Source organism: Grammomys surdaster, unplaced genomic scaffold (genome assembly GCF_004785775.1).
Source record: "Grammomys surdaster isolate TR1022 unplaced genomic scaffold, NIH_TR_1.0 165, whole genome shotgun sequence".
Lineage (NCBI taxonomy): Eukaryota > Metazoa > Chordata > Mammalia > Rodentia > Muridae > Grammomys > Grammomys surdaster.
In genome coordinates this window covers 16,109,645-16,136,278 of record NW_021604613.1, presented here as the reverse complement: position 1 = coordinate 16,136,278, position 26,634 = coordinate 16,109,645, and the positions used below count along the sequence as shown (strand labels likewise).

Genomic DNA, 26,634 nt, shown 5'->3' with positions numbered 1-26,634 from the left:
TCTATCTATCTATCTATCTATCTATCTATCTATCTATCTATCTATCTATCTATCTATGTGTCTGTGTGTGTCTCTGTGTGTCTCTGTGTGTGTGTGTACATGCATATATATGTATAGGTGGAGGTGGAGGTACAGGTATATAGATACCAGCTTGGCAGTGAGAGTTCAGTAGCAGCAAGCAGAGCAGAGCAGAAGCCAATTGGAGAAGTCAAAGAAACCTGTAAAGGAGAAATTTTCAGCATGGAAAGAAATGACAGGGAGGGACCTAGAGGCTTCCTAGATATGATGCTACAATAGATCACAGTGAACAAAGGCTTTCACAGATAGCCATGATTCTGGAATCAAGGTCTTTCTGAGGATAGACAAAGGAAAACACTGGCAAGAGAGCAGAAATCAACCAAACCAACCAACTAGAATAGACAGTGGAATATGCTTTTATGGAGGGTTCTACTGATTGGAATGTAATCATAACCAATCTGAAAACACGGGGAACACACTTAGAAGTGAATTTATTTTGTGTTCCCAGGAAGAAAAGTGAAGCTGTTTCCCCTTCTAAAGTTGCCTATTTAATCCAAAATCAGCTCTGGTTTGTTGCTCCTCTGATGAGGAGCCAAGCTGAAAGCTGTGTGAGATGTTCAGAGATGTATGTTTCTCTCAAATAACATATGTTGTAAGGGCTAGAGCAACATCAGGACCAAAATCCAAGTGTGGCTGGAGCAGTCGTCCATTGGTCAGGGGAAAAGGGTTCTTTTTCTCCATAGCAGCTCTCTACACAGCATTCTGCCAAAAGGTTTTGTACAATCTTTTTCCTTTCGAGAAGTTATTATTCTTAATCTTGAAGAACCAAAGTACCAATTTGCAGACATTGCTTTTTCCAGTCTCAAGAGTGTTCTAACAAAACAGGGTTCTCTTTTTGGTGGGCAAAGTATATTGCTTAATGTTCATCTAGCAATTACACATTAAACTGTTCATATTTCAAATGAAGGGCCCGCAGGAAGGGGGAAGGAATTGATTTTATGACAGAAGTACAGAGATGGTTGAAAGGCATTACTTAACCTGAATATTAGTAATGTTCTGTGTCATATACAAAGATGAATAAGACACAGTCCCTGTCCTCAGAGGCACTTACAGTTTAGCGAGGAAGTGAAACAGATGATAAAATAATATAAGGCAGTACTGTAACGACTGTGTGTGGATCTGACTTGTGGCCAGGAAAACTGAGCTGCAGTGGTTAACTCCACCATCTGGTAGGTATGTGGCATGGGTTCAAGTCCCAGCTCTGTCACTTCCCTTTTAAACTCAGGCAATTTACTTTCTTTAACCCAGAGCCCTTGCCCTTGAGCAGAAGAGCAGGGCTGCTATAGAGTCAAGGGGGTATTGCGAGGATTAAGTCATTCAATACATGCAAAGTGCAAGGAAAGGTGCCTGGCACGTAGTAAATGCCATGAAGGGTTAACTGTTTAGAAGTCTGGACTTGTATTGATTCCAGGGAAAAGAGACGTTCTCATGGAGAAATCTTTACTGTATTGGAAAAGTCTTAAGACAGACTGTCAAGAAAGCTCTGGAGAATTTCTCTCTCCTAAATTACTTGAATGAAAACAAATGTATGCTCATCTTTATCCCACTGTAGTAAGAGCCCACTGTATGTGTGGTCCTGCATGCAGTGATGGGTGTGAATAGTAGTGTGAGGTAAAGTTTCTGCCTTCTAGGAATTCTAGCCAATAAGAGCAGAACACATCAACAAACACTGTAATTCTGAGTGTTTAGAGTGGTACTGAGGAGGTGAGGAACAAACGTCATGGAAGACAAAGGGAAGGAAGTGGGAGGAGGGAGGAGACTAATATTTGGCATAGGGACTCTGAGTTGTCCCTGAACTGAAGAGACAGATGTGAGAAACAGACAGTTGTGACTGTGGTCTCAGCAAGAGAGAGGTACAGAGGTGACCCATTCCATTGGATTCTTCATTACAATGATGAGGAATGAATCCTTTAAGATATAGGAGAGAATTTATACCAGAGAAACAGCTGTAAGTGGAATCAGGTGGAAGTACTAGGTCATGGTCAGAAATCTGTAGAAATAGAGCCAACATTTGTAGGTTGAGGATCAAAGTCAAGTATGTGGAGCTAACCCTAGCCTCCCTAGCTATATGCCCTAAATCATGTTTGTTCCCCTTGGCCTGAGCCAACAGTGCTCAGATCTAGGCAACATATTTGGAGCTCTTCTCAGGAGGGAAAGGGGTGCTGCTTTCCTATTGTCTGCTAGAGCAGCTAGAGTTGCATTCTTAGCCTTCTACCCTGGTAGGATCCTAGACCTGTACTGAAATCTTGTTGGAAACAGGCCCTGTCCTCTTGCTTAGATCCAAGTCAACACTGTGGATCTGTTTTATGATTCCCCCACTAAAGGAAGCACTGTCCCCTACCCTGTCCATCAGCACAGCTTTCCGCTCAAATCATAGTAGTTTGCTGTGCTATCTTGCTCTCTATTTTCTGGACTGGTGGCCTTTCTCTAGTGTCAGCCGAAACTTTTTGCATTAGGATCTTTAGCATATCTACATGCAGGTGTTAACCTTTGTTCTCTGCAGGATAGGAGCTGTGCAGGTGAGCCTCTGCAGTTACTATCTTAGACAAGGAGAAAGCCTGAAGGGGGTTCTGCTTAAAGAGATGTGGCCCAGAAAAGAAAAGTCAGTGTTCTCAGGACCCAGAGACATCAGTGAGAATGAGCTTGCTTCATTATAGGAAGGAAAATCTCATGCCCATGGATCAAATAAAAGCAAGCAGAAAAAAAAGATCCATCAAATATGTCAGGCTGCTAACTGATTACATTACTCCCATGCGTTTGATCCTTACACTACAACCACTAGATGGAGAACCTGATGTCACCCCGAATTTGCAGATGAGGAAGCAGAGCCTGGAACAATTGGATCACTGGCCAAGGCCACACAGGTGGTAAGTGACTAAGCTGGGCCTATACGCATGGCCCAGCTCCAAGCTTAGACCCTCCTCCATTCCCTTTGGGAAGTGTGTGTTGGAGAAGACAGCAGACAGAGCTGCTGGGGAGCAGAAGTTCAGGGCTAATGTCGGTTGCCTCAGGGCCCTAACGGAAAGGAAATGAGGTCATCTCTAGAGACCTTGCATGGGAATGTTTAGTCATCTTGGTAGAACAGGGTCTGAACATCCACTGCTGGAGAGTCCAGGGAGCTGATCACATGATTAAGAGGAATGCTGGCCAGCAGTAGGGGCCCAGCTGGTGCTGCCTAATGTGAATTTTGGAATGGAAATGATAAAAGGGGTTTTATGAGTTTCTCCAGCCACCTTCCACGTGCAGGGGACCACAGATGAGATGCGGTGTGTCTTGCTGTCTTGCTCATTCCTTAGGACCTCACACTTGATTACAGGTCTGGAAGAGCAACATCAGGTGCTGATGCACTGAGCCATCTGTAGAGAATAGGATAATGGGATCCCAGGGGGGCCAGGATTGGGTCAGGTGAATTATGGAGGCCCAAGAGATGACAGAACAGAGAGAGCCTACAGCTGAAGGGCCTGTGAAATGAGAAAGGAGCCTGGGAGGATTGGAAGGGAATGGTAGGCTGGGATGGAAAAGAGGCCCTTAGTGAAAGTGTGTGCCTTGGTGTTCTCTTGTTAGAACAGCCCAGAAAACAGCCACTCACCTGCAGAGAGTAGGTGAGTAATAATTTGTGTCAGGCTATACTAAAGGGATGCTGATTTCATTGTTTACTACCAAAGAAAATTGGGGGCTGCACAGACTGACTGGTAAGACTGGCCCCAGTCAAGGCCTGGGGTTTGCTAATGAGGTTGTATTACAAGCCACCAGGCTTTCCAGAAACACCAGCCTCAGGAGAAAAGAAATAAAGTCATTTTCCTTTGGAGGCAGAAGATTTAACATTGCTTAACAATAACACTTAACATTGCTTAGCCCTTAGCCTCAGGCAAGCTCCTAACTACCCAGTGCTAGGAATTGTCTTTGCCTGCACTAGCCAGGGCTCTGCTTTATTTTTGTGTAGTGTCATTTAGCTTGACAGCCGCCTGCTTGGGTTTGCCTTAAAGATGATGGAATCCCCAAAAGCTTAGGAATGAGCCCCCAAATGAGAATACATTTTCTATCCAGGCTTCCAAATTTGACATATAAGTCAAGGTTACTGATTTTGCCTTAGAAGCTCTTTTGACATCTCAATGAACAACCTAGGAGCCAAGTCAGCCAGTGGCAGGCTGAATGCTCTGGAAGGATGGCCAGTGGCTTTCTAGAGATAGACCTAGTCTGAGCTTTAATTAAAATTTTAATTCCATAAATATTTAAACTCTCCCTGCCTTTGTGATAAAGAAGGGCCTGGTATCTACAGAGCTGTTCTTCCCTCATTCCTGGCAAAGGGAGAAAGCACCGAGCTGGTGTGATCCAATTAAGAGCACAGGATAATACCTAGGTGGGAATGTTGAAAACCAAGTCAGTTTCACCGGCTCTCCTCAAGACTAGATCTGCATACCTCACAGGCTGGCTGGGCTCGTGTCTCAACACCTCTGATTCTCACTAGACAAACATGGACTCCTGGGTACACACACAGCCTGAGAGGGGGCTGTGTGTTTTCTTTTTGGATCCCAAGATAGAAACTGGTGTGTGCATTCTGCACTAAGATCCTGGTGCCTAAGTATCCTCACACACCTGTCTCAGCTCCGTCATGGTGACTTCTGTCTGAAAGGCAGCCATGGAGGTCTGACTGCACCAGCAGCTAATTTGTTCCTACCGTTGTGTTTGGGAAGGGACTTGGTGCCACATTATTTTCTAAGTTGCTTCTCTTTCAGCCACACTGGTGTCTCAGAACTGCCAGGGTTTTGCCAATTCAAACATTGTGCTGATAGCACCTGAGCCACAGACACATCTGCACACTATCTTTGTCATGAAACTCCTTCAGCAGTGTTTATTCCTAAAGAGACCTGTTTGCAGTCAGCCATGATTGGGCTTTTCAGGGCCAATTAGGGAAATTAGACAGGAATTAGAAACTTAGAGGCCTTTGCTACTACTCTGAGCATTTCATCAGCAGCAGAAAAGGCCTACTGCTTGCCCCCTTTACCAAACAGGATCCCAAGGACAGACCAGGAATGTCTACCATTCCATATCCTCAGGGCTCTCTCTATACTCTCTTTATTCTCTAGTGAACACTAGAACAGGGGAATTAATGAGTAAGATTTATAAAGCTTTAAATGTTATTTCTGTGTTTTTGATTTAAAAAAAAATCAGTTCTTAAACTCAGGATGCAAGCTGGCCAGGAAGACATTAAAATGATTTTTTCCCTCCCTTCCCCATTTCCCTTAAGAATCTACTCCTTTCTTTGCCTTAACCACAATTTCCATATACTTCAACGGTGAAAGCCGGAAACCTTGTATTTCAAATGAAGTTTGGAAATGACTCCATTTTTCAAAATGAAAACAAAATGCTAAGCCAGGGAAAAAAATAGGGGCAGGAAACTAATCATAGATGGGAGGGGTAGAAGAAGGGGGACAATCCCTTATGTGATAACATATAAAGGAAACAGGGAGATATATAAAATACAGCTGCATCAGAGCTATACTTCCTGTATCATACCAGGGAAAATGGTAAAAAATTGGTGCCCTGCTAAATTTAAGGTTTTATTGTATTTTAAAATCAACACTTGATTTTTTCATATGTATGTGTGGTGCTTGTGTGTGTGTGTGGTATGTATTTATGTGTACTTGTATGGGTACATGTACATCTGACATCTGTGCATGTTCTTGTGGAAGCTTAAAGCTGACATCAGGAGTCTTTCCTCCTTGATCGATCTTACTCTTTGAGGTAGGGTATCTCAGCTGAAACCAGAGCTTGCAGTCACAGCTAGTCTAGCTAGCCTGCTTGATCCAGGGATCCTTTTCCTTAGGAGTGCATTGAACCTAGAGCTTGTAGTTACAGTTAGTCTAGTCAGTCTGCTTTGCTCCAGGGATCCCCTGCCTTAGGAGAGCAGGAATTTCAGGTGGGACACCACATCCACCTACCGTTTACATGAGTACTAGAGGATCTGAACTCTACTCCTTATGCTAGATGCTTGTGTGGCAAACCATCTGTCCAGCCCTATCATACTTTTTCTAAGAGCAGATGGTCACCTAGGCTGTGGTTGACATAAAATTCAGGATATTATGATTGTCACTTCATCCACAGTAGAGCCCACAGATCACTCAACAGCAACTGTCTCTGAGTCAGTGGCTCAGCAGCAGCTGATCTGACGACCAGGAAGCCTCCTCCATTGCCCTTTCTGAGGTGATACCCAGTTACTTCGGATTGGCGGTTGGCATTTGCCTTTCTTTGTTACTTTTTGAACACGCTAATTCTCACACTCTCAGTTTATCAGACTCCCAGGGAAGCTGGCTGTAAGTAACCTTGGAAAGGTCCCCTCTTTGTCATGTGCTCCTGATTGCAGACTAACAAGACTGGACTCCACACCTCTCAGGTAACAGCCCCAACCTTCTCGAATTGTATCTCATTTTCAGGGGTGTCTCCTTACAGCCTAAGGGGATCAAGTTAGGTCAGTTTGGCCAAGCCAACTTTTCCCACGGCATTCTTTCTATTACTCCCTACTTGTCTGTGACTCTTAGAAATATTTGCTTATTGCCTCAAGGAAACAGTCACATTCTAAAAACACCTTCCAGGCTCAAGTTTCTCTCCTTTTTAACACCCACCTGAAGCTCCAAGGTTAAGGCCAGGCTGCCCTTTCTCTCAGAAACTTCTAGGACACAGGATTTACTATTTTATTGTCTCTAAGCTTGGTGCAGGATGTTCAATACCATTTTTATAGCAATGGCTTAGGATTTCCATTCAGTATCCAATATCCTTGCTGACATGTTCAATTGCAATGATATACTATTTTCTCCCCTTAAAAAACAACCCACAAGTGTTTCAGTTATTAGCACACGTGGGAAGATGGCAGCCAGGCCACAGCAGATGGTAGTAAGGCAAAACTCAACCATATTCCCCATCTCAAAGCCAGATTTCTAGTTCACACAGGCATCTCTAAAGGCTTCATTTGTGAGTGATCTGGGGATGGGAGACCCCTGTATCTCCTACCTGGGTAAGGATGCATACTGCCGCTCCATCCCCTCAAAGCGGAGGTTGTGTGTGCTCCCATCTGGACCCTTTCCAGACACCTGTGGAGAGAGATGTAATTAGAGTTGAAGATCCATTATATACCCTGGTTACTGACAATGCATCTCAAAATTATAATCAGTGCTCAAATGTTGCAGCCGCCTGCCAAAATTTCAACTTGGGGAGAGCAAGCAAGCACTCAGCATTTCTACAGGCCCTGATGATCAAGCTACAAACATGGCGTCTGACAACAGTCCCTTCTTTCAAAAAGGGTCAACTCCTTTCTCTTTCTGTTGCCAGGAATATTCTACAGAGCATGTTCTCTTCTTTGCAAAATTGATGTTAGTTTTTCAAGCAGATTTGAAATTATAGACAAACTGAGCCAATGGTAGAGTGAGCTCCCAAATACCCTATGCCTAGGTTGCTGGCTACTATCCTTTTATTTTAGGATGGTACATTTGTTACAATTAATAAATCAATACTGGTACATTACTGTTAACTAAAGTTCAAAGGTTACTCATATTTTTGCTGAAAGTTCTTTCTGTCCCCAGGACCTTATCTCAGATGCCACATCACATTCAATCATTGTATTGTCAGAGGCTCCTCTTGGCTCTGTTTAAATTAAACAAGCAAACACATTTATTGTATGTATGTGTTGGTGTGTGTCTGTACCAGGTCTGCTGCATGTACACAGGTTGGGGGACGAATTGTGGGAGTCTACTCTCTCCTTCCGTCCTGGACTCCAGCAACTGATTGCAGGTTGTCAGGTTCGGTAGCAAGAGCCTTTTCTCGTGAGCCATCTTACTGCTCCCTTGGCTGTGCTTTTAAAAGGCAATGTGAATCGCTTCTCGGCCTTTTGGCTAAGATCAAGTGTAGTATCTGTTCTTATCAGTTTAATATCTGATACGTCCTCTATCCGAGGACAATATATTAAATGGATTTTTGGAAGTAGGAGTTGGAATAGGAGCTTGCTCCGTCCACTCCACGCATCGACCTGGTATTGCAGTACCTCCAGGAACGGTGCACCCCCTTTGGGGAAATAATGATGGTTAAAGGTTAGGAACCAGCTTGTCTCCAAAAACAAAACAAACAAACAAACAAAAAAAAAAAGGCAATGTGAGCCATCCTGTACTAACAGGGATTGATTTTAAGTATATGTCTACTGCACAGCACCTGTAGAGCATCCCTGATATCCTGAACTTCGTCTGGTTCTGTCCTTATGAACAGCCATTGGAAGCTAGGAATTGTTGTCTAGATGACACTGGTCTCTGCAGTCTTGGCCCCCTTCCTATGCTTTCCTCCTCACCTCTCTGGAACCATTTCCCCTCAGCCTCTGAGGTCCCAAAGTGACTCCATCTTGTAGGTGCCCCATAGTGTCATGGCTTGCTGACCACCAAGGCCTCCCACCTGATCCTTCCATATCTATGTGTCCCAGTCGTCAGCAGGATAGAACACAATAGTGTCATGGCTTGCTGACCACCAAGGCCTTCCACCTGATCCTTCCATATCTATGTGTCCCAGTAGTCAGCAGGACAGATACACAATAGGCACGGGAAAAGCACTTTCCCCTGGCTAGCGTTTTACTCATGTGAGCACACATATTGTGGGCCACTTGCATGCTTGCTTTTATGCTAGGGTGGCCTTCATACCATGGACCTGGAAAAAGGAAGTAGAAAATTTTGACTATGATATTGGGTAGAGAGGAGGGGAGTTTTCCAGAAAACAGGAAACAGTGCCAAAGTCAGTTGTAGAAACTTTTCTAAGTAATATTCAACAACTGAAACCATTTTCTTCTTACCAGGAGTCTTAGTTTTCCATGCATCTCTGCCATGCCATCTTGGGTAGGGCGTTTGTGTACACATATGTACTGCTGGTGGGGTATTGTGGCGAGAGATGCTTCGAAGCAAAGCTGTATAGGCAGGCAGGATAAAACGATTTCTGTTATCTAGTTATTGCCTGAAGCCTTTCAGTGCCAGTCCTGAAAACCTTTGTTTCAGCAATATATGGAACAGAAGTGGTAAAGTTCTTTATCTTTAATATTTTCATGTACATAATCATACCCACTCCCCATTTCCCTCCCCAACTCCCTTAGTATCCCGGCAACTTGACCCCCTTCCAACCTCATTATTTCTCTGTCTTCCTCTTCTTTTTCTTATCCTTCTTTTCCTTTGTTCCCTCATCCCTTCCTCCCTTTCTCCTTTCCTTCTTCCTTTTTCCTCCTTCCTTAAAACACCTCAAGTTCTTCGAATGAAAGACTGAGAGCTCAGCACTACCGAGTTTCCTGAGAGACCAGAGACGAGGATGGTGAAAGATAGGCACGCATGTGTAAACGGCAAAGCAAAGTAAGTGAAAAGTAGAAACATGAGTCCTAGCTACTCCTGTCTGTGGGTTTTGTTTTGTGCTTGAGATAGGATCTCACTATGTATCCCAGACTGGCCTTGAACTCATGAACCTCCTGGGTGCTTGGATTACAGGTCTACACCACCACACCCAAAACTGTTTTTTTTTACTTTTTAGTGGTTTCTTAGGAAGAATTAATGTCAATATCAGTATTGGGTTGAAGAATATTAATGACAGATATTGGGGAATACCATGCTAATGAACCCTACCATGGCTCAAGACATTCACAAATCACTGTTGTAGCCTTAAAGCTACAATTTAATACTTTTAGCATAGCCATCCAAAGTTGGGCTGGTATAGTGGTTTAAATATGCTTAGCTTAGAGAGTGGCACTATTAATAAATGTGACCTTGTTGGAGTAGGTGTGGCCATGTTGGAGGACTTGGGTCACTGTTGGAGTGGGTTTATGAGACCTTCCTCCTAGCTGCTTAGAAGACAGTTTTCTCCTGGCTGCCTTCCAGTCAAGACGTCGAACTCTAGGCTTTTTCAGTACTATGCCTGCCTTCATGTTACCATGCTTCCTGCTGTGATGACAATGGACTAAACCTCTGAAACTGTAAGCCAGGCCTAGTTTTCCTTTATAAGAATTGTCTTTGTCGCCGTGTCTCTTCACAGCAATAAAACCCTAGGACAGCTGGCCCCATGAGGATAGCAGTCTATACTGTGGTGACTAAGGGAGTACTACCCGTTGCCTGTTGCTGTTCTGGGGAGCTATCTAACAAGCATGCAAGACTCAAGGAGATGTGACACAACCCTTATTCTCAAGGATCTTTCTGTCTTGTTGGGAAACAAGCATTAGGAATGTAGTGAAAATGTCTGGTGGAGTACCATCAGGATGCTACCATTTGTAGCACAGATGGAAACTGAAGGTGTTAAGAAAAGCCCCATGAACAAGGCAGACTTTGGGCCTGATTTCAAGACAGGCAGGATGTTTGCACATCAAAGATTATTCTGTTCCTCACCGATTGGGCATCTCTCTATGTGCCTCTCTACTGACACTACAGCTCTGTGCAAGGCAGTCATGCAGTTAGCAATCACCCAGTACCTCCTGAATCCTAACACACACAAGGCATTGTACTCCCAGTGATGAAGAAATGCAGCCCTTGCTCTTGAGGAGGCAGACCTGCAAACAATTATGCCTTGATGACATCATGCTAGAATGGAAGTCTGGGGAAGGAGGCAGCACCTGGGAGAGTTGAAGACAGCTTCAGATGGGTGTTGATGCTTCATCTGCAATTGAATATGAATGAAGAGTTTTTCTGGGCGACAAGAATGAAGGAGGAACAATAGGAGGCATCCCAAATAGGAAGAATAAGCAGCAGTAGCAGCAGCAGTACAAATTTTAGAGATGTCAAAATTTGGGTAAAGTAGAAACAGAGCCTTAAAAAATAATGTGCCTTTTTACCAGTAACAAACCCCTAGGACTGATACTACAGCTGTTAGTACAGCACTGGAGTGGGTTGTGGAATGTGTGTGATACCCTGTGTCCACCCCTCCCCTTTTCTTTAAATAGGGTCTCTCTTAAAGGTCTGGACCTTGCCAAGTAGACTATAGGCTGGCTCGTGATTTTCAAAGATTCTTCTGTCTCTGTCTTGCTGTCTCTAGGGCAAGTGTGTGTCATGCCTGGCTTCTTTCACATGGCTTCTAGGAGTTGTGTTTGGACTCTTGGAGGTGCTTACTGAGCCATCTCCCTGGCTCCTGGAATGGTGTGTGTGTGTTGTGTGCATGTGTACATGCCTGTGGGTACACATGTGTGTACTGGTGCATGTGCAGACACGTGCATGTTGAGCACAGAGATTGACAGAGTGTCTTCTTCCACTGGTCCCCACCTAATAATTGAGGCATGTCTCTGGTCTGAACACTATGAGACCTAATTCAGTTAGTCTAGCTGGGCAGCTTGCTTTAGGGATTCCTTGTGTCTGTCTACAGGGTTCTGAGATTAGATGTGTCATCCTTGTTTGACATTCTCCTAGATGCTAAGGATCCAAACTCTAGCCCTGCTACTTGTGAAGCAATTACCAACTGAACCATCTTCCCAGCCCCTCTCCCCTGCAATTCTTTTAAATGAGTCTTTATAGAACAAATTTGGGTTTACATCAAATAGGATGATGGGACAGAGATTTTTCCTACACCCCTGCTCATTATATCATGAACTTCTGTCATTATCAACATCCCCCAGCCACAGCAGTACAACCATGACCACACTAAGTCCATGGTTTTTTTTTTTTTTTTCAGGATTCTCTGTTGTACACTGTGTGGGTTTGGATAAGCACATGCCATATATCAGCCAACACAGACAAACTAAAATGGGATACTGCTGCTTTCCTGTTAGGATGCCCTCAAATCCTCTGTGCTCTGCCTGTTCATCTGTCTTTCTTGACAACAAACATATGACATCATATGTCACTGGGAATATGCAAATTAAAAGTTCACTGTTCCCAGGGGAGCCAGTGATCTTTTTTGCCTTCATGGTTCTAACTTCCAGAATGTCATATAGTTGGAATCATACATGACGTAGCCTTTCAGATTGGCTTATTTCACTTGGTAATATGCACTTTGGGTTTTTTTTTTAAAGCCCCCTCCCCGAATTGTTGTTGTAGCTTGATAGCTCATTTTGTTTTAGCACTGAATAATCTCCCTCTTTCTGGGTATATCACTGTTTATCCCTTCATCTACAGAGAGGCTTCTTGGTTGCTTCCAAGTTTTGCCAATTATGAACAAAGCTGCTGTAAACATTTGTGTGCTGGTTTTTGTATGGACGTAAGTTTTAACACCCTTTGGTAAATACCGAGGAGGGCAATTGCTGGATCATATGGTTAAGACTATGTTTAGTTCTACAAGAAGCTGCCAAACTGCCTTCTAACATGGCTGTGCTATCATGTGTCTCAACTCCGAATGAGAGCTACTGTTCTCTTCTTTTGCAGTAGCATTTTTTGGTGTTGAATTCCAGGCTTTGACCATTCTGACAGAAAAACAGCACTATCTCATTTTAATTTGCACATTCCCAGTGACTTATGATGTCATATACTTGTTTGCCACCTGCATGTCTTTGGTGAGATATCTGTTAACATCTTTGGACCATTTTAAACTGTCCATTCTGCATTGCTGAGTTTTACTAATTTGCTTTTAGATTTCCCATAACAGTCATTTATCAGATGTGTCTTTTGCAAGTATTTTCTACTGTTTGTGGCTTATCTGTCCATTGCCTTAATAGAGTCTTTCTCAGATCAGAAGTTTTTCATTTTAACAGAGTCCAGCTTACTGATTATGTCTTTCACTGGGTTGTGCTTCTGGTTTTATTACCAAAATGTCACCACTAAATCTTAAGGTCATCTAGATATTCTCCTAAGTTATCTCCAAGGAGCTCTATAGTTCCTGTGATTCCTCATGTTACACTTGGGAGGTTCCCAGTGGCCATCTGAACCAAAGATGATAAGGGTCTAAACTAGGAGATTTTCCAAAGAATGAAACAAGTTATATAAGTATGTTAAGAAGGTGAATACATAGGACTGACCATAGATTACAGAGAAGGCTCTGTCTGGACTAATGCCCAAGTCTGTAAATTTAGCAAAATGCTGGCTTGGTAAATTTTATCAAATATAATAAAAGGACAAGAAAAGCTTAAGATTTTGGGAGATGGGACCATTTAGACATACCATGATATCTGAGACATTTGACATTAGGGAAAGGCCTAATAGACCACTGAGCATAAAGGCTTGCAACTTAGAGATGTCTGGACTAAAGATGTAGAAATGTGAATTACCTAAAATCTCAGGTGCCTGAACTCTTAGAAAAGAATGTTCATAACACAAGAACAGGAGAAAATGATATCCGATAAGAAAGAGAAGACTGTCCATAATATTCTTGGAAGCATTCATTATGGGGCAGGCAAATGAAGCCGAACCAGAAGTAGCTGTTCCAGAAGGGAACCAGTAGAGAGTGATATCATTGAAACCAAGAGATGAAGGGCTGTGGAGATAGCTCATTTAGTAAAATACTTGCACGGCAACTATGAAGACTAGGATCTGATGTCCAATATTCATATAAATAGCCCAGCAAGCAGTGTGTGCCTGTAATCCAGGCACAAGGGAAACAGACAGGAGGATCCCCAGGTCTTGCTGAAGAGCCAGCCTAGTCCATTGGTGGGTACCAGGTTCAGTAAGAGACCCTGCCTTAAAAATAAGATGGAGAACTATTGAAGAAGACACCTGATTTCTGGTCTTTGGCCTCTACACTTGCACACACAGAGACAAGTGCATGTGTACTCACACACATACACATATACACCCATACCAAGATCTACACATCAGTGCTGACACACATCCCTGCCACACCGATCAAGACATAAGATTTCTATGAAGATAGGAGAAGCCAACAGTATCAAAAGTATTCAGGAAACATTCTGGAGGCAGAGGCAGAAGGATTACCCGATTTTGAGTTCAGCTTGGACTGTATAATGAGCTTCACATTAGTCAGGATACAGTATAAGAACCTGCCTCGCAACAAATCAAAGTCCAAAGTAACTTCCAAACACCAAAGTTGTTAGTAGCTTCAGTAAGACAGTGATACATGCAATACACATAAGGTGGTGGTATGTTTTAGTCAGTTCTCCCTTTAATTAAGAGCCCAGAATGATAAAAGCAAAATCACACACACACACACACACACCTCTTATTAGAATTTCCTTGCAGCCAGATATTTGACATAGGGCATGGCATCTGAAGAATGCAATAAAACAGTGGCTACATCTCACTGTTTATTCTGGTAAGAATGCCTTCAGGTATGCTTGGCTTTACTCGAACATCTTTAGCAGACACAGCATAGCTAGTTTTGGGATAGGCTGTACTTGTTCATAGTTGGCTTTGGACTTGGAAACAGCAGAGGTAGGCCTGGTGCTAGTAGCTTCCTAACCTTGGTGGCTTCTGACACATGACTCTCTAGAACCTAAAGCTTCCTGAGGAAGCAGCAACTCCCTTTGGGTGCTCTGTACTGAAATAGAGCTTCGGAACGCTCTCATGAAAATGCACACATGGACTTGTCAAACATTTCTTATGGTACTGTGAGCTTGATACTGTGATGCAAAAGTTATTCCTGTTTAACTAGAGTGGACATTGTTTCTGCACATAGACAGTGACAGTAGAGGATCTAAGAAAATATATTTTGGATTTGGCATGTGATTGGGTTTATTGAGAGCCTTGGAAGGATTTACAGGGAACAGAATCCAGACTCTGTTGAAAATTCCTGTACTTTCCCAATAAACTACGCACAACTTGCTGTCCTGTCTTAGTCTATCATCTTCATCAAACAGGATTAATTCATTCAAGTACAAAAGAATGTTAGCATTTCCTCAGTAGAGTAATACACTGAATACTGAGAAAAGTACACTCTAAGACAAATGGTTGATTAATGGAAATGACAGGAATAAGTTTGTATTTTATTATTTAAAACATAGACTTGATTTTTTTCTTAATTTATTATTATAGAAAATCACTCAAAAATGACCTCCATATATATATATATATATAATGCCACATAGAATTTTTTCTTGACTTTATTATTGGCCTTTTTCTGTGCCATTGAATGCATCTCAGAAATGTAAAATTTAATGGATATATAATATTGAATTATGAAGATAAATCATAATTTGTCTAATATACTCCTGTAATTTGATTGGTTTTTAATATCACCATTAGAAACAGTAGTGCCATAGATTAGTGTGCTGGGCACAAATATTCTTGGGCACAAATATTCTTGGAAATAGCTGTACTGGAGGGTAGGAAATAACAGAGAGGCCTGCCAAGGAGACGCCAAGTTTAAGACGTTCTTAAGTCCTCAGGAAGTGAGGCTACTTGAGGAAGGAGTGAGGGGACAGAAAACAGGCACAGGCATTTATAAACTCATTTCTCAGTTTGGTTTTTGCTTAACAAGACTCAGAAATAATTCCTGCTTGAAGAACTCCTTATAAGGAAATCTCCCTCATCGCACGCACAAAAATAAGGTCAGTGGCTTTGATCCAATTAATTTTTTAAGCACTTTATCTTACTCGAGATCATGCAGTGGTGTGTGTGTGTTTTAGTATAGTGGCCTCAATATAAGGCTGATAAAAACAATCTTGATTTAAGCCATAACAGAAACCTAGCCTTTCACATAACAGTGTTCTGTTAGAACTCATGCCTGGCTGAGGGCACATTTATCTTTCTTTGACTGATCCAGCCCAGGAAGTAAAACTTTTGAGCGCTTATTCAAACATATCTGTTGGTGCATGGGCAGATAGCACTTCTCTCTAGTAGGATTAGGACAGCCTACAACAAGCCTGTGATAGGGCCTGGGAGGAAGGCTGAAACAAGAGGCGTTTAGTCCATGGGATATCTCCAAGTTTCATCCACTCAATGCCTGCTGCAGGCTGGAGCATTAAGAGCCTTTTTTAAAAAGAAGGAAGAAGAGGAGGAAGAAGAGAAGGAGGAGGAGAAAGAGGAGGAGAAAGAGGAAGAGAAAGAGGAGGAGAAAGAGGAGGAAGAGGAGGAGGAGGAAGAGGAGGAAGAGGAGGAAGAGGAGGACGAGAAGGAGGAAAAGGAGGAGGAGGAAGAGGAAGAGGAGGAGGAGGAGGAGGAGGAGGAGGAGGAGGAGAAGGAGAAGGAGAAGGAGAAGGAGAAGGAGAAGGAGAAGGAGAAGGAGAAGGAGAAGGAGAAGGAGAAGGAGAAGGAGAAGGAGAAGGAGAAGGAGAAGAAGAAGAAGAAGAAGAAGCAGAAGCAGTAGCAGCTATTAGTCTCTTCTCTGCAAAAGTGAGGCACTTGCTGCTTACGTTGTGGGTTCTCTCAGTTCTTATGTATTTCTGGCCCAGCATTGCTAGAATCAGCAATTTCACTGAGCAATATCCTAAAGAGGCCATTGGACCTACCCATCTCCCCATTTGCAGATTAGTGTTCGAGAGGAAATAGAATGCCCTCACTAACATTTTCTTAAGTAATTTATTAAAAGCAAAGGAATAAACCACACAGGATTTTCTGCAAATGTCTGATGATGAGAAGTGGAAATGGTTTGAAATTTAAAATGCATCCCAGCCCCTGCAGGTTAGGACACACTTTTGTCAGGATTGTAATTGATGCTTCGTAAGCCAGTTTTCTTAAGAGAATCTAAAAGCTATGTGATGGAAGGCTGTGCAAAGCTGAAGCATAGCCTATTCACCTGTGTAACATCCTCAGCGATGTCTTAGATCCGTTACCAAAAAACGAGTTTCCCATGGCCAGACTCATCCTACCATTAACGAGTTTCCCCTGGCCAGACTCATCCTACCATTAACGAGTTTCCCCTGGCCAGACTCATCCTACCATTAACGAGTTTCCCCTGGCCAGACTCATCCTACGATTAAGATGTGGAGTATGGAAACTCAGATGTTATTTAAGGAAATATGCCTTTCATTTCAAGTTGGTTCAGTGACAAACAGCTGAGCAGTGTTGCACATTTCTTTTCATTCTGTGACTCTTACATAGTTACAGGTCTGGCTAGAAGCTGTTTACAAAAGTTAGCATCAGGAAGACTTGGAAAAAGTTACAAACTTGGCGTAAAGCATTTTCTAACTTAATGCCAGTTTGCTGAAATGCTACACATTCAGAGGAGAACCAAGTGCAGTACTCTAAACAAAAATCAACTAACCCAAAATAGGTTATTCAGTTGTTTCTCCTTTGCAATGGGAAGTATACTATGTCTGGTCTACACACTCACAAAGATGTTATCCAGAGAGGAACACACACTCATTCAAACCATTATTTTTGAAGTGTTTGTTTTCTCTAATTTGATTTCAGTAATTTTGTCAAATAACTGGGTACTCAGCTTATAGACTAGCACAGAACATCTGCTAGTTTAGAAAATACAGCAAATAATCTATTTTAAAACTAACACTGGAGTAAGCTTTTAACCATCCTGTGCCTACATTTTCTTTCTTTCCTTGCAAATATCACAAGTTAAAACAGAAATTCTTGAAGTCTCTGCTAGATTGGATATGTTTAAATTCGTAAAGGTTCTGTTGCATGGAGTTCCCATATATACCTTGCCTGTGCACACCTCATTAGCACAAGAATTGTGCATAGGTAGTTATGATTTTATAGCTGAGTGACAAAGATAGCCACATAATCTGTAATCTGTTCTGTATTATGAAACCATAAACTATTTATTATGATTTAAGCATGAAATCTTATGCCAGCACTATCCATGTACTCGCTGTATGTACCCTGGTTCATGGCACCTTAATAACCTGAACTATCTCTGTTATGATTGTCTTTGCAGAAAATAATTCAGACATCTCCTGCCAGCTCTGTTTGTGTCTGGGCATAAGATACAGTTACCATAGAAACCATGATTGTGGATACAATTTTACAAATTTGGCTCCATCTCTCTGATGCATGTGTGCATGCCTCTGTGTGTGTGTGTGTGTGTGTGTGTGTGTACATGACCATATAAGTGCCTTGCCAATAAGCTTTAAGAGCAAATTCTGTCTCCGTGTCTTTAATTAAAGAGCCCGACACTATTTCTCATTTCCTTTTCCCCATCTGTCTGCCTACAAATGGAGATATTGAAACACTTGGCTGAAATGTCAATTCATAGGAGAAAGGACGAAAGTCTGATGAACAGATCCGGGTAAAAGGGAATGAAAAAAAAGTATTTGTTACAAAACCTGCTGGTCACCTGTACTATACTCTCCAAGGGCACAGTGTGTAGAGATTTAGCGATATTCAGTCTAGGTACATACTAGGTAGCACTTACTTACTCAACTTTATTTAAATTACTTCTTGGGTCTTTAATGTGAGTTACTTATTTCTGGCTGTTTCATTTCCCAGTATCCCGTGATGGGCCCTTTACCCATCCAAAAAGAAATAAAGTTGATCCTTAAAAATGTGTCTAAATATCAAGTTAGATCAGGTACCGATTCACATTATTGATCCTGAGTTTGTATTACTCCCTTCAGTGATAAAGGGTTTCCATTCATCAAATCTAGCATACTTCATATATGTTTCCATTGATAAACATGAAATATGCAAATTTTCAGCTCTTTCTTCATAATGTTGACTCTTTCTATCAGTGGACAAGTTCTGGTCACTGCCTGTATCATTACTAGAAAGAAAGGGGCCTTTAGGACAGTTTGTTAGCCTTCCCACCTCTGCATCATTTACATGTGAGGAACTGAGAGGCTTGCCCTCGGCTCAGACAGTGGCAGAGCCCGGGCTTTGAACAGAGGTGTGTCTGGCTCCAAAGGCAGCATTCATTCAACTTACAACACTACCTAATAATTTGGGCAGGGAGTATCATTCTTAAATTTTTTTCTTTTCTCAAATGAAGGACTAAGACCAAAGACCCAATCCCTTCAATGAACTTTTGGAAGGAGAAATAAGGAGACACGAACTGGTGGCTATTTACAAGCACTTGGTTTATCATGGTTATCCTAGCCATAACCACAAGCAACAGTGGCCTAGTAATAATCACGTTACACAGCTACAGGAAATCATATATGTACATGTTTTTTGTTTCATACAATTTTTAATAAGGTGCTATGTTTTTATAAAATAGCCTAGTTTATAGACAAATCTGTAGGTTATTCCTAAGTGGGTACTGGTCTATTAATTAATACAAGACCTCATACTGGAAGCTTCATGTATGCTGGGACAATGTCTCCTTTTGTATCACTGAGTTTTCAGGGCCTGAGATAACCCCCCCCCACATACACACCACGATTACTTATTGAGTTAATGAAATAGAAGTCATCACCTCAGAGGAAGCTAACAGATTTGATTAGTAGATTCTATAACAACTAGTTAGGTTTTTGAACCAAACTTGTTAAATAGCAGAAAAGATACTACCAACATGTTTCTTTTATCTTCATGTGTGTGATGTGCATGCATGTTTGTATATGTGCATACATGACTGTGTACGTGTGTCATGGTATACATGTGGAAGTCAGAAGAAATCAGTTCTCACCACTCAACTTGTTCTGGGACTGTGTCTTTTTGTCCTTCCCTGCTCACACATGTCATGCTAGCTGCCTTGCAAACTTGTGTGGAAACGATCTCTGCCTCTCATCCTGCCACTGGAGTACTGCTAGGATTACAAACATGTGCACTAGCTTTTTGTAGGCTCTGGGGATTTGAACGCAGATCTTTAGCCTGTGTGGCAAACCCTTTACCCATTGAGCCACCTCCCACAGCTATAACAACATGTTTTGAAGAGGGCTTTACCCTTATGAGCCCTGCTCCATGCCATGTTTTATTTACATAGTTTCATTTTTTCCCATATCCATCTAAAAGTTACAAAAAATGAACTACAAACCTTCTTATACAGATTTCAACTTGGCTCTGGAGTACTAATTAAAACAACCAGGAATCTTAATTATGTAATTGATATAAGTGACAGATCTGTATACCATCCAAATAATTTAATCCAGTGTGGGTAGTTTTCCTAATGGATGAGTTACTTAATACACTGGGCATGGTACCATGGCTCTGAATGGCTACTTCAGAGAGTATCTATTTACTTAATAAAGTCATATTCAACTGACCACTAATGCTAGACTCAGGCCTTTCCCACTAAATTCACAGTAATCAAGTTATTTTGTGACTGACCCCTATCCAATGAGTTCAAGTTATAGGAAAATGAAGGAGGATAGGATAAAGTAGAAGGAAGAATTACCAAGAAGGACTCAGAAAATGGTTCTTATGATAAAATGTAGCTAGAAAAACAAAACAAAACAAAACACAAACATGAACAAGCAACTCTGTAGTTAAAAAGAAAAACTAACCAGTCTATACCATTGTCTACCTCTTGGCCTGCTATTCAAGGCCTTTACTAACCAACAACAGCTCCCTTTGCAACTCTATCTTGCTCACTCAATAATTTGATCCCATCACAAATTTTTCTGGATGTTGGGAACACATTTTCTGCCCATTTCCTTAGTGTTGGTAGTCCTTTCTCTGATCAACTTAATGGCATAAACATTTAGAACAGTGATTCTCAACCTGTGGGTAGTGCCCCCCTGGGGGGGGGTTGAACAATCCTTTCACAAGGGTTACCCAAGACCATTAAAAAACACAGATATTTGCATTATGATTTATAACAGTAGCAGAATTAAAATATAAGGTAGCAACAAAAATAATTTTACAGGGTGAGGCTGCGCATGAGCAGTAGCTGAAGCACTGGAAAGATGGCGGAGGAAGGGGAAAGAAAAAAGATTCCTTTGGTTCCAGAAAATCTCCTGAAAAAGAGGAAGGCTTATCAAGCCCTCAAGGCCACTCAGGCAAAGCAGGCACTTTTGGCAAAGAGAGAGAGAAAAGGGAAACAATTCAAGTTTAGACGACTAGAATCTTTCGTACATGATTCCTGGCGGCAGCAACGCGACAAGGTGCGTGTCCAGCGACTAGAAGTGAAGCCTCATGCTTTGGAAGTGCCTGATAAGCATTCCCTGGCCTTCGTTATACGCATTGAAAGGATTGAAGGAGTGAGTTTATTGGTAAAGAGCACCATCATGAAACTTGGCCTGAAGAAACTGTTCAGTGGAGTCTTTGTCAAGGTCACCCCGGAAAGTGTGAGAATGCTGCGCACAGTGGAGCCTTATGTGACCTGGGGATTTCCAAATCTGAAGTCTGTCCGGGAACTCATCTTGAAACGTGGACAAGCAAAGATCAACAAGAAGACTGTCCCTCTGACAGACAACACAGTGATTGAGGAGCACCTGGGGAGATTTGGTGTCATTTGCCTGGAAGACCTCATCCATGAAATTGCCTTCCCTGGGAAGCATTTCAAGGAGATCTCTTCATTCCTGTCCCCTTTCCACCTGTCTGTGGCCCGTCATGCTACCAAGAATAGAGTGGGGTTCCTCAAGGAGATGGGCTCACCTGGCTACCGGGGAGACCGGATCAATCAGCTTATCCGGCAGCTCAACTAGAGCAGGTTTTCCAAAAGCACACACTGGAAGTGTTTTTGTTGTTTAAAATTATCAAGTATCTTCAGAGAAGATTATTTTCTGTCTTCAAAAATTGAAGAAAGGGACCAGGAAAACAACAGTAGTGTATGAGCATCGAAGTACTTAACACAGCCCAGTTCCATGGAAAGGGATTGTTGGCTGCTCCATGTTGGCTGCTCGTCTCTGAAATCAACGCAGGCTGTGGAGGAAAGAGTTACGATGCTTCATCCTGCCTTCCGTCTTGGTGTTTAATGTTGGGTGGGCAACTAGCTCAGATCTCCCTCCCACCCCCTCCAAGACTCTTAAAGCAGTGGGCCAGACCCACACTTAATCTGGATGAAGAGGGTCTTGGTTTTCCCTTTTATTTTTGTCAGGGTGGGTTGCCTTGTATTTTGTTTGGTTTGTTCAAAGAAGGCTCTCCCTGTATAACCCTGGCTGGCCTTAAACTCCACAGCAGCCCTGCCTCCTCCTCCTCCTAGGTGCTGGGGATTATAGGTATATAAGCCTGGGGGCTTATTCCTCAGACAAGGCAGTTAGAAAGGTGACAAAGGTCATGCCAGTGTCTTGTGGTGTGAGGCTCTGTTGGAACTTCACTGTCCACTTTGTAACCTCTCAGGCCTCCTGTCCCTGGGTCAGTGTAACAGCATTTGTACTCTGACCTTCGGCGATAGCCCTTTCCTATAGCTCAGGATTTAGGGTGGGGACTCACTATGCTAGACAAACATACACACATACATCCATACATTGTACTTAGAACTCTATGATGGTGGTACCCACCATGTTGGCACCCAGAAGTCATTTGTGAGGACAGCCTGCTTATTCTGTGCACACTGGTCTGTTAAGCTTGTCTCATTCTGAGCTGCAAGAGGGACTAAAGTTTAACCACTTGTTTTCTACTAAGAACTAGTGTTTGGCTGGGCCTGGGGATACATACCTTTAGTCACAGCGCTTGGGAGGCAGAGGCAGGCAGAGATCTGAGTTCAAGGCTAGGCAAGCCTGCTCTACAGAGTTCCAGGATACCCAGGGCTACACACAGAAAATGTTAAAGACAAAAACCAATGCAGTGATAGACTTGTTTCCTAAACCACGTGTACCCAGGAAGTGCCCACTACATTTCAAGCTTGGCTTAATGATTCCTCTGTGTACCCTTCCTCAAAACCCATACCAGGGGTCCACATTCTTAACCAAGGTTTGCCTTGAGCTTTCCTGTACCCTTGGCTTCATGGGGCCCTGCAAAAGGTGGCTGTGAAGCTGAGTCGGATATCCGACAGGGCCAGCGGGTGTAGAGTGATGCTTGCCTTCAGTTACAGCACCATAGGGGCAGAGGTGGATGGGTCTGACTTCAGTGCCAGAGATCAGTTAACTATTACAGAGCACTGGGAAACGAGGTGACCAGAAATGCATTGCAGTCTTGGAGAACAGTCATGGCTCTAGAACATTAAGTTAGCACTGTAGTGTTGGGAGTGCTGCCTGCAGTGTGAGAGGCCCTGGATGAGCCGAGCTAAGGCTTCTAAGTTCTGGCTTGCTCAGAATTTAAAGCAAGTTTTTATTTCTATATAGTAAAAGATTATTTTTAAGATTTAAAAAAAAAATAATAATTTTACAGTTGGGGGCGGTGTCACCACAACATGAGAAACTGTAGTAAAGGGTTCCAGTATTAGGAAGGCTGTGGAGGCTCATCAAGACTTGGGTAAATGCATGAACAGAGTAACAAAAGTGGCCACAGCTATCCATAAACATACTAAAGGCAAAACAAACAAACAAATACAACCCAGTGGAACATTAGTGGCTCATGAAAACAGATTCTATAGAAGGTAGATCAATGAACACTGATACACAGATAAGACAGCCTGGAAAGGGAGGTGGAGATTATGAGAAAAAGGCAAAAGTTGCAGAAGAGAATGGGAATTATGGGCTCTGCTTCTGTGGTCCAGCCCAGCTCTGAGCACACAGGTAATTCCTATCCTAATTTTTCTCCCTTAATCAAATTCTTCAGTCCATCAGAACACTCTACTCCTGTACCAGGCTAGGAAATAAGGACTTTGTTCTTCTGATTAGAAGCAGACATCATCTCAGTTTCAGTCTTTAAAATGTGATTATTTTAAGTCAACATTTAAAGTTAGATTTGATATAATCATTTAATTGGGCATTGATTCATCTACACAGAACTCATTACTGAATTCTTCAATTTCACCAACATAATTTCCTTCCAAATTATCTTTTATCTAGATGCTGGAAGTCCAAGTGCTATGAAAACTTTGCCAAAATAAAAAGCTTTTAGATTGCTAATGCTGGCTACACACAGACCCATGGAAGATCGCTGAAGAATAGTGCATGCTTGCCAACTGCCAGATAGGACTGCTTTTCGCATAATTAATGCCATTCTTGCTGCTCAAGGACCATTTCCATCCTCTAATAATTTCCATTAATAGAGGAAGTTTCTGCAATAATTTTTGCATCTTGCAAAACCACAGTGGCTTCTAGACACCTTTTAATCAAAATAATGGCAATGGGTGAAAAGAGGGTGGTTAGAGATTACTGCAGGCCTGGCTTGGCCACTGTTTTTAGTCCCCAAACACCGTCCACAGGGCTCATTGTGTGGCCTGTGATTGTATCAATCAAACCTCCGCATTCTGATCTGATAGCATGGAACCGTGATGAATTTCTTCCAAAAGGAGAAATGTATATATAATTAGTATGTTAGACAATTTATCTACAAAAATAGTAAGACAAAATATTTTTTAAAGAGGAAAAGAAAAAGGATGGGGAGATGTGGACAGAAGCTTGGTCCTGTGGAACATGCTAATCATACAAGCTGAAGCTTGCAGCAAGAGGAGGTGATGGGCCAGCGACAAATCATAACCTCAATCTTGACAACTCACAGCATTTTAAAAATTATGTTGTTACAAAAATCAAGAACTCAGCTCTGCATATACAATTATGCAAACAGACAGCAACAACAACAACAACAACAACAACAACAACTTATGTCAGTTCAAGTTTCTTCCATGAGCCAAGAGACAGTGTAGCATGGTGGTGTGGGGTACCCTGCAAGGGTGGTTTGGGAGTACTGGGGAATGTGTTGGGTATGGTGGCATATGGGACAGACATGGGATAGAGAGACGTGACACAGAGCTCACAGTTAATGAAGTTTCTAGGTGCTCTCTCTTGAACTTTCCTCTATCAGCTGAACAGAGAGAATTGAAGACAGTGTAGATAGAAGCAGACGCCTGCTGGGTGCCCTTTTCTGCTCTGTTCTGGAGTCACTTTCGGTACAGTAAAAGGAAACATCACAGCCTCACTCTTCTTTGCCTAAGGTGGCTTTGAAGAACTTCACCTCAGTTGCATCTACGCACACTTGACTGGCTTTGTGCAGTCTAGCTGGCAGAGTGCCAAGGTGTAACTTGGGCTAGAAGCCCTTGCCCTCACTGTGCAGTAGCCTGGGGAGTCGGGAATGCTTTGGACAGGGGACTGTGTTAGAGATCTTACTAAAGTTTGAGAACCAGCTCCATAATTTGGGCAGAAATGATATAAAAATAGTATGTGTGTTTTAATAGTTCCTGATAAATAGATAAAACAGCTCACGTCTTGGATAAGCTGCCACTTTTTGAAGACTCTGGCAGACACTGACAAGAGGCCACAGTGACCAGTCAAGGCTGGGTTTGGAGTGAAGAAAAATACTCATGGACATTTGACTGTGGGTTTGACAGTGCTGTGCTCATACCTAATTTCTCTGAGGGATCCTTACTGATTTACACTTTAAAAATATAACAGTTGCACTGTTCATTGTCTCTTTCCTACATAAATATAGAATGAGTGATGTGTAACCTGATACCACATTCATAAAGGATTTTTGTAGCAATAAAATAATATTCTTCTGTATCATCAGACTTGATGGGCACAGTTACCTTGATGAAGAGAAAAGCAGGCATTGAGCATTCAATGTAAGACCAGCTTGCGCTTCAAAGATTAAGGCTTGGCAATAAAGGCCAGGAAGGCAGTGCCGTTCAGTATCCCCATTCTTAAAGTGTACCCCATTCAAATTAATTACAATTGGGAAGTCTGGGAAAGTTTATCATGAAACTGAGAGAATAGCTTTTGGCTGACATGGATGGTCATTAGGAGTGCTGACTGTAGGCCAGAGCCTGCCCACATCATTTAGTAACCACATGATCAAGTTAACTTTCGAGCTTCACTTTTCTATCTGTGATTAATACTAGGACTTATTCAGATGGTTGTCATGAGGATTAAACAGTATGATCCATGTAGACCATATGATATCATATGTAGTATACCTGTGTGTTCAATGCAACTTTTATTGTTGATGCAGTGCCAAGCCACCCTACTTTTCTCCCAGCAAGAAAAATAACCCAAAGCAATTTCTTCCTTGCCCTCTATCTAGATTTATTTCCATAAACCTCTAATAAGCTCCAGATAAGACAGAGAACTTCTAGAAGATTCTTCAGTGTTGAATAATAGTTTCAACCAAGATTAACACTTTCCATCCCACAGGAAGCTCCTTAAATAAGGAGGTGAACAACTCAAATTAGTTTCAGGAAGTCCCTGAAACTGACCAGATTCACTAGGCCAGTAGTCTCTTCAGATGGAAGGCAGCTGAGCTGCAAGGAAGCCTGAGGGAAGAGCAAAGCTCCAAAAAAACCCCTCTGGGACCAGGATAGATGACTGGATGAAGAAGAAATAAGCTGAGCTACCAGGAAGAGCTTCAGATCAGAAACACTGGGGAAGGACACTCTCCAACATGTTCAGCCACCTGCAGACTATGTAGTCACGCCAAGCTTTCCAGCTAACCCTAAATCTCCTAACTCTAACACTCCTAACCCCTAGTCTTGACCCTAGGCCTAACCCCTAACCCTAACCCTAACCCTAACCCTAACTCCCATGTTTGGTGGGCCTTAGTTATACAGTCATTTCTGCTCCTCTAAGTAACCCTTCACCCATATTCCTGTAAGTTAACCCCAATAAAACTCATTGGTTCATCAAGTTGGACTTTGGTGGTATCTATACTTTGGTCTGTTTTCTGCTCCCTATCTGGGGTGAGTAGATATGGGTGTTGTGTCTCCTCAGGGAAAGTTTTGTCACATAGCATTCAGTGATACTGTTTCAAAACCAGTATTGGATGTGGAGAGAATGATGCCATGGAATTGCTACTTTAATAACAATTA

At 42.3% G+C, this 26,634-nt stretch overlaps 2 protein-coding genes and 1 non-coding gene across 3 annotated transcripts in view; 2 read left to right on the top strand and 1 right to left on the bottom strand.

Moving 5' to 3' along the window:
• Pard3b (par-3 family cell polarity regulator beta) overlaps window positions 1-26,634 on the bottom strand; it is a 951,194-nt gene that overhangs the window by 50,425 nt on the left and 874,135 nt on the right. The window contains exon 23 of the mRNA XM_028765737.1: window positions 7,087-7,166. Within this exon, the coding sequence (XP_028621570.1) occupies window positions 7,087-7,166 (80 nt within the window). The remainder of the gene's footprint in view (window positions 1-7,086; window positions 7,167-26,634) is intronic.
• LOC114619934 lies at window positions 7,945-8,135 on the top strand. Its single transcript, XR_003711255.1, has one exon. It is a non-coding gene; the product is annotated as a U2 spliceosomal RNA (small nuclear RNA).
• On the top strand, window positions 20,666-23,030 carry LOC114619732 (60S ribosomal protein L7-like 1). Its single transcript, XM_028765634.1, is given in 1 exon segment — window positions 20,666-23,030. A coding segment is annotated over 1 exon segment (768 nt). The 3' UTR covers window positions 21,434-23,030.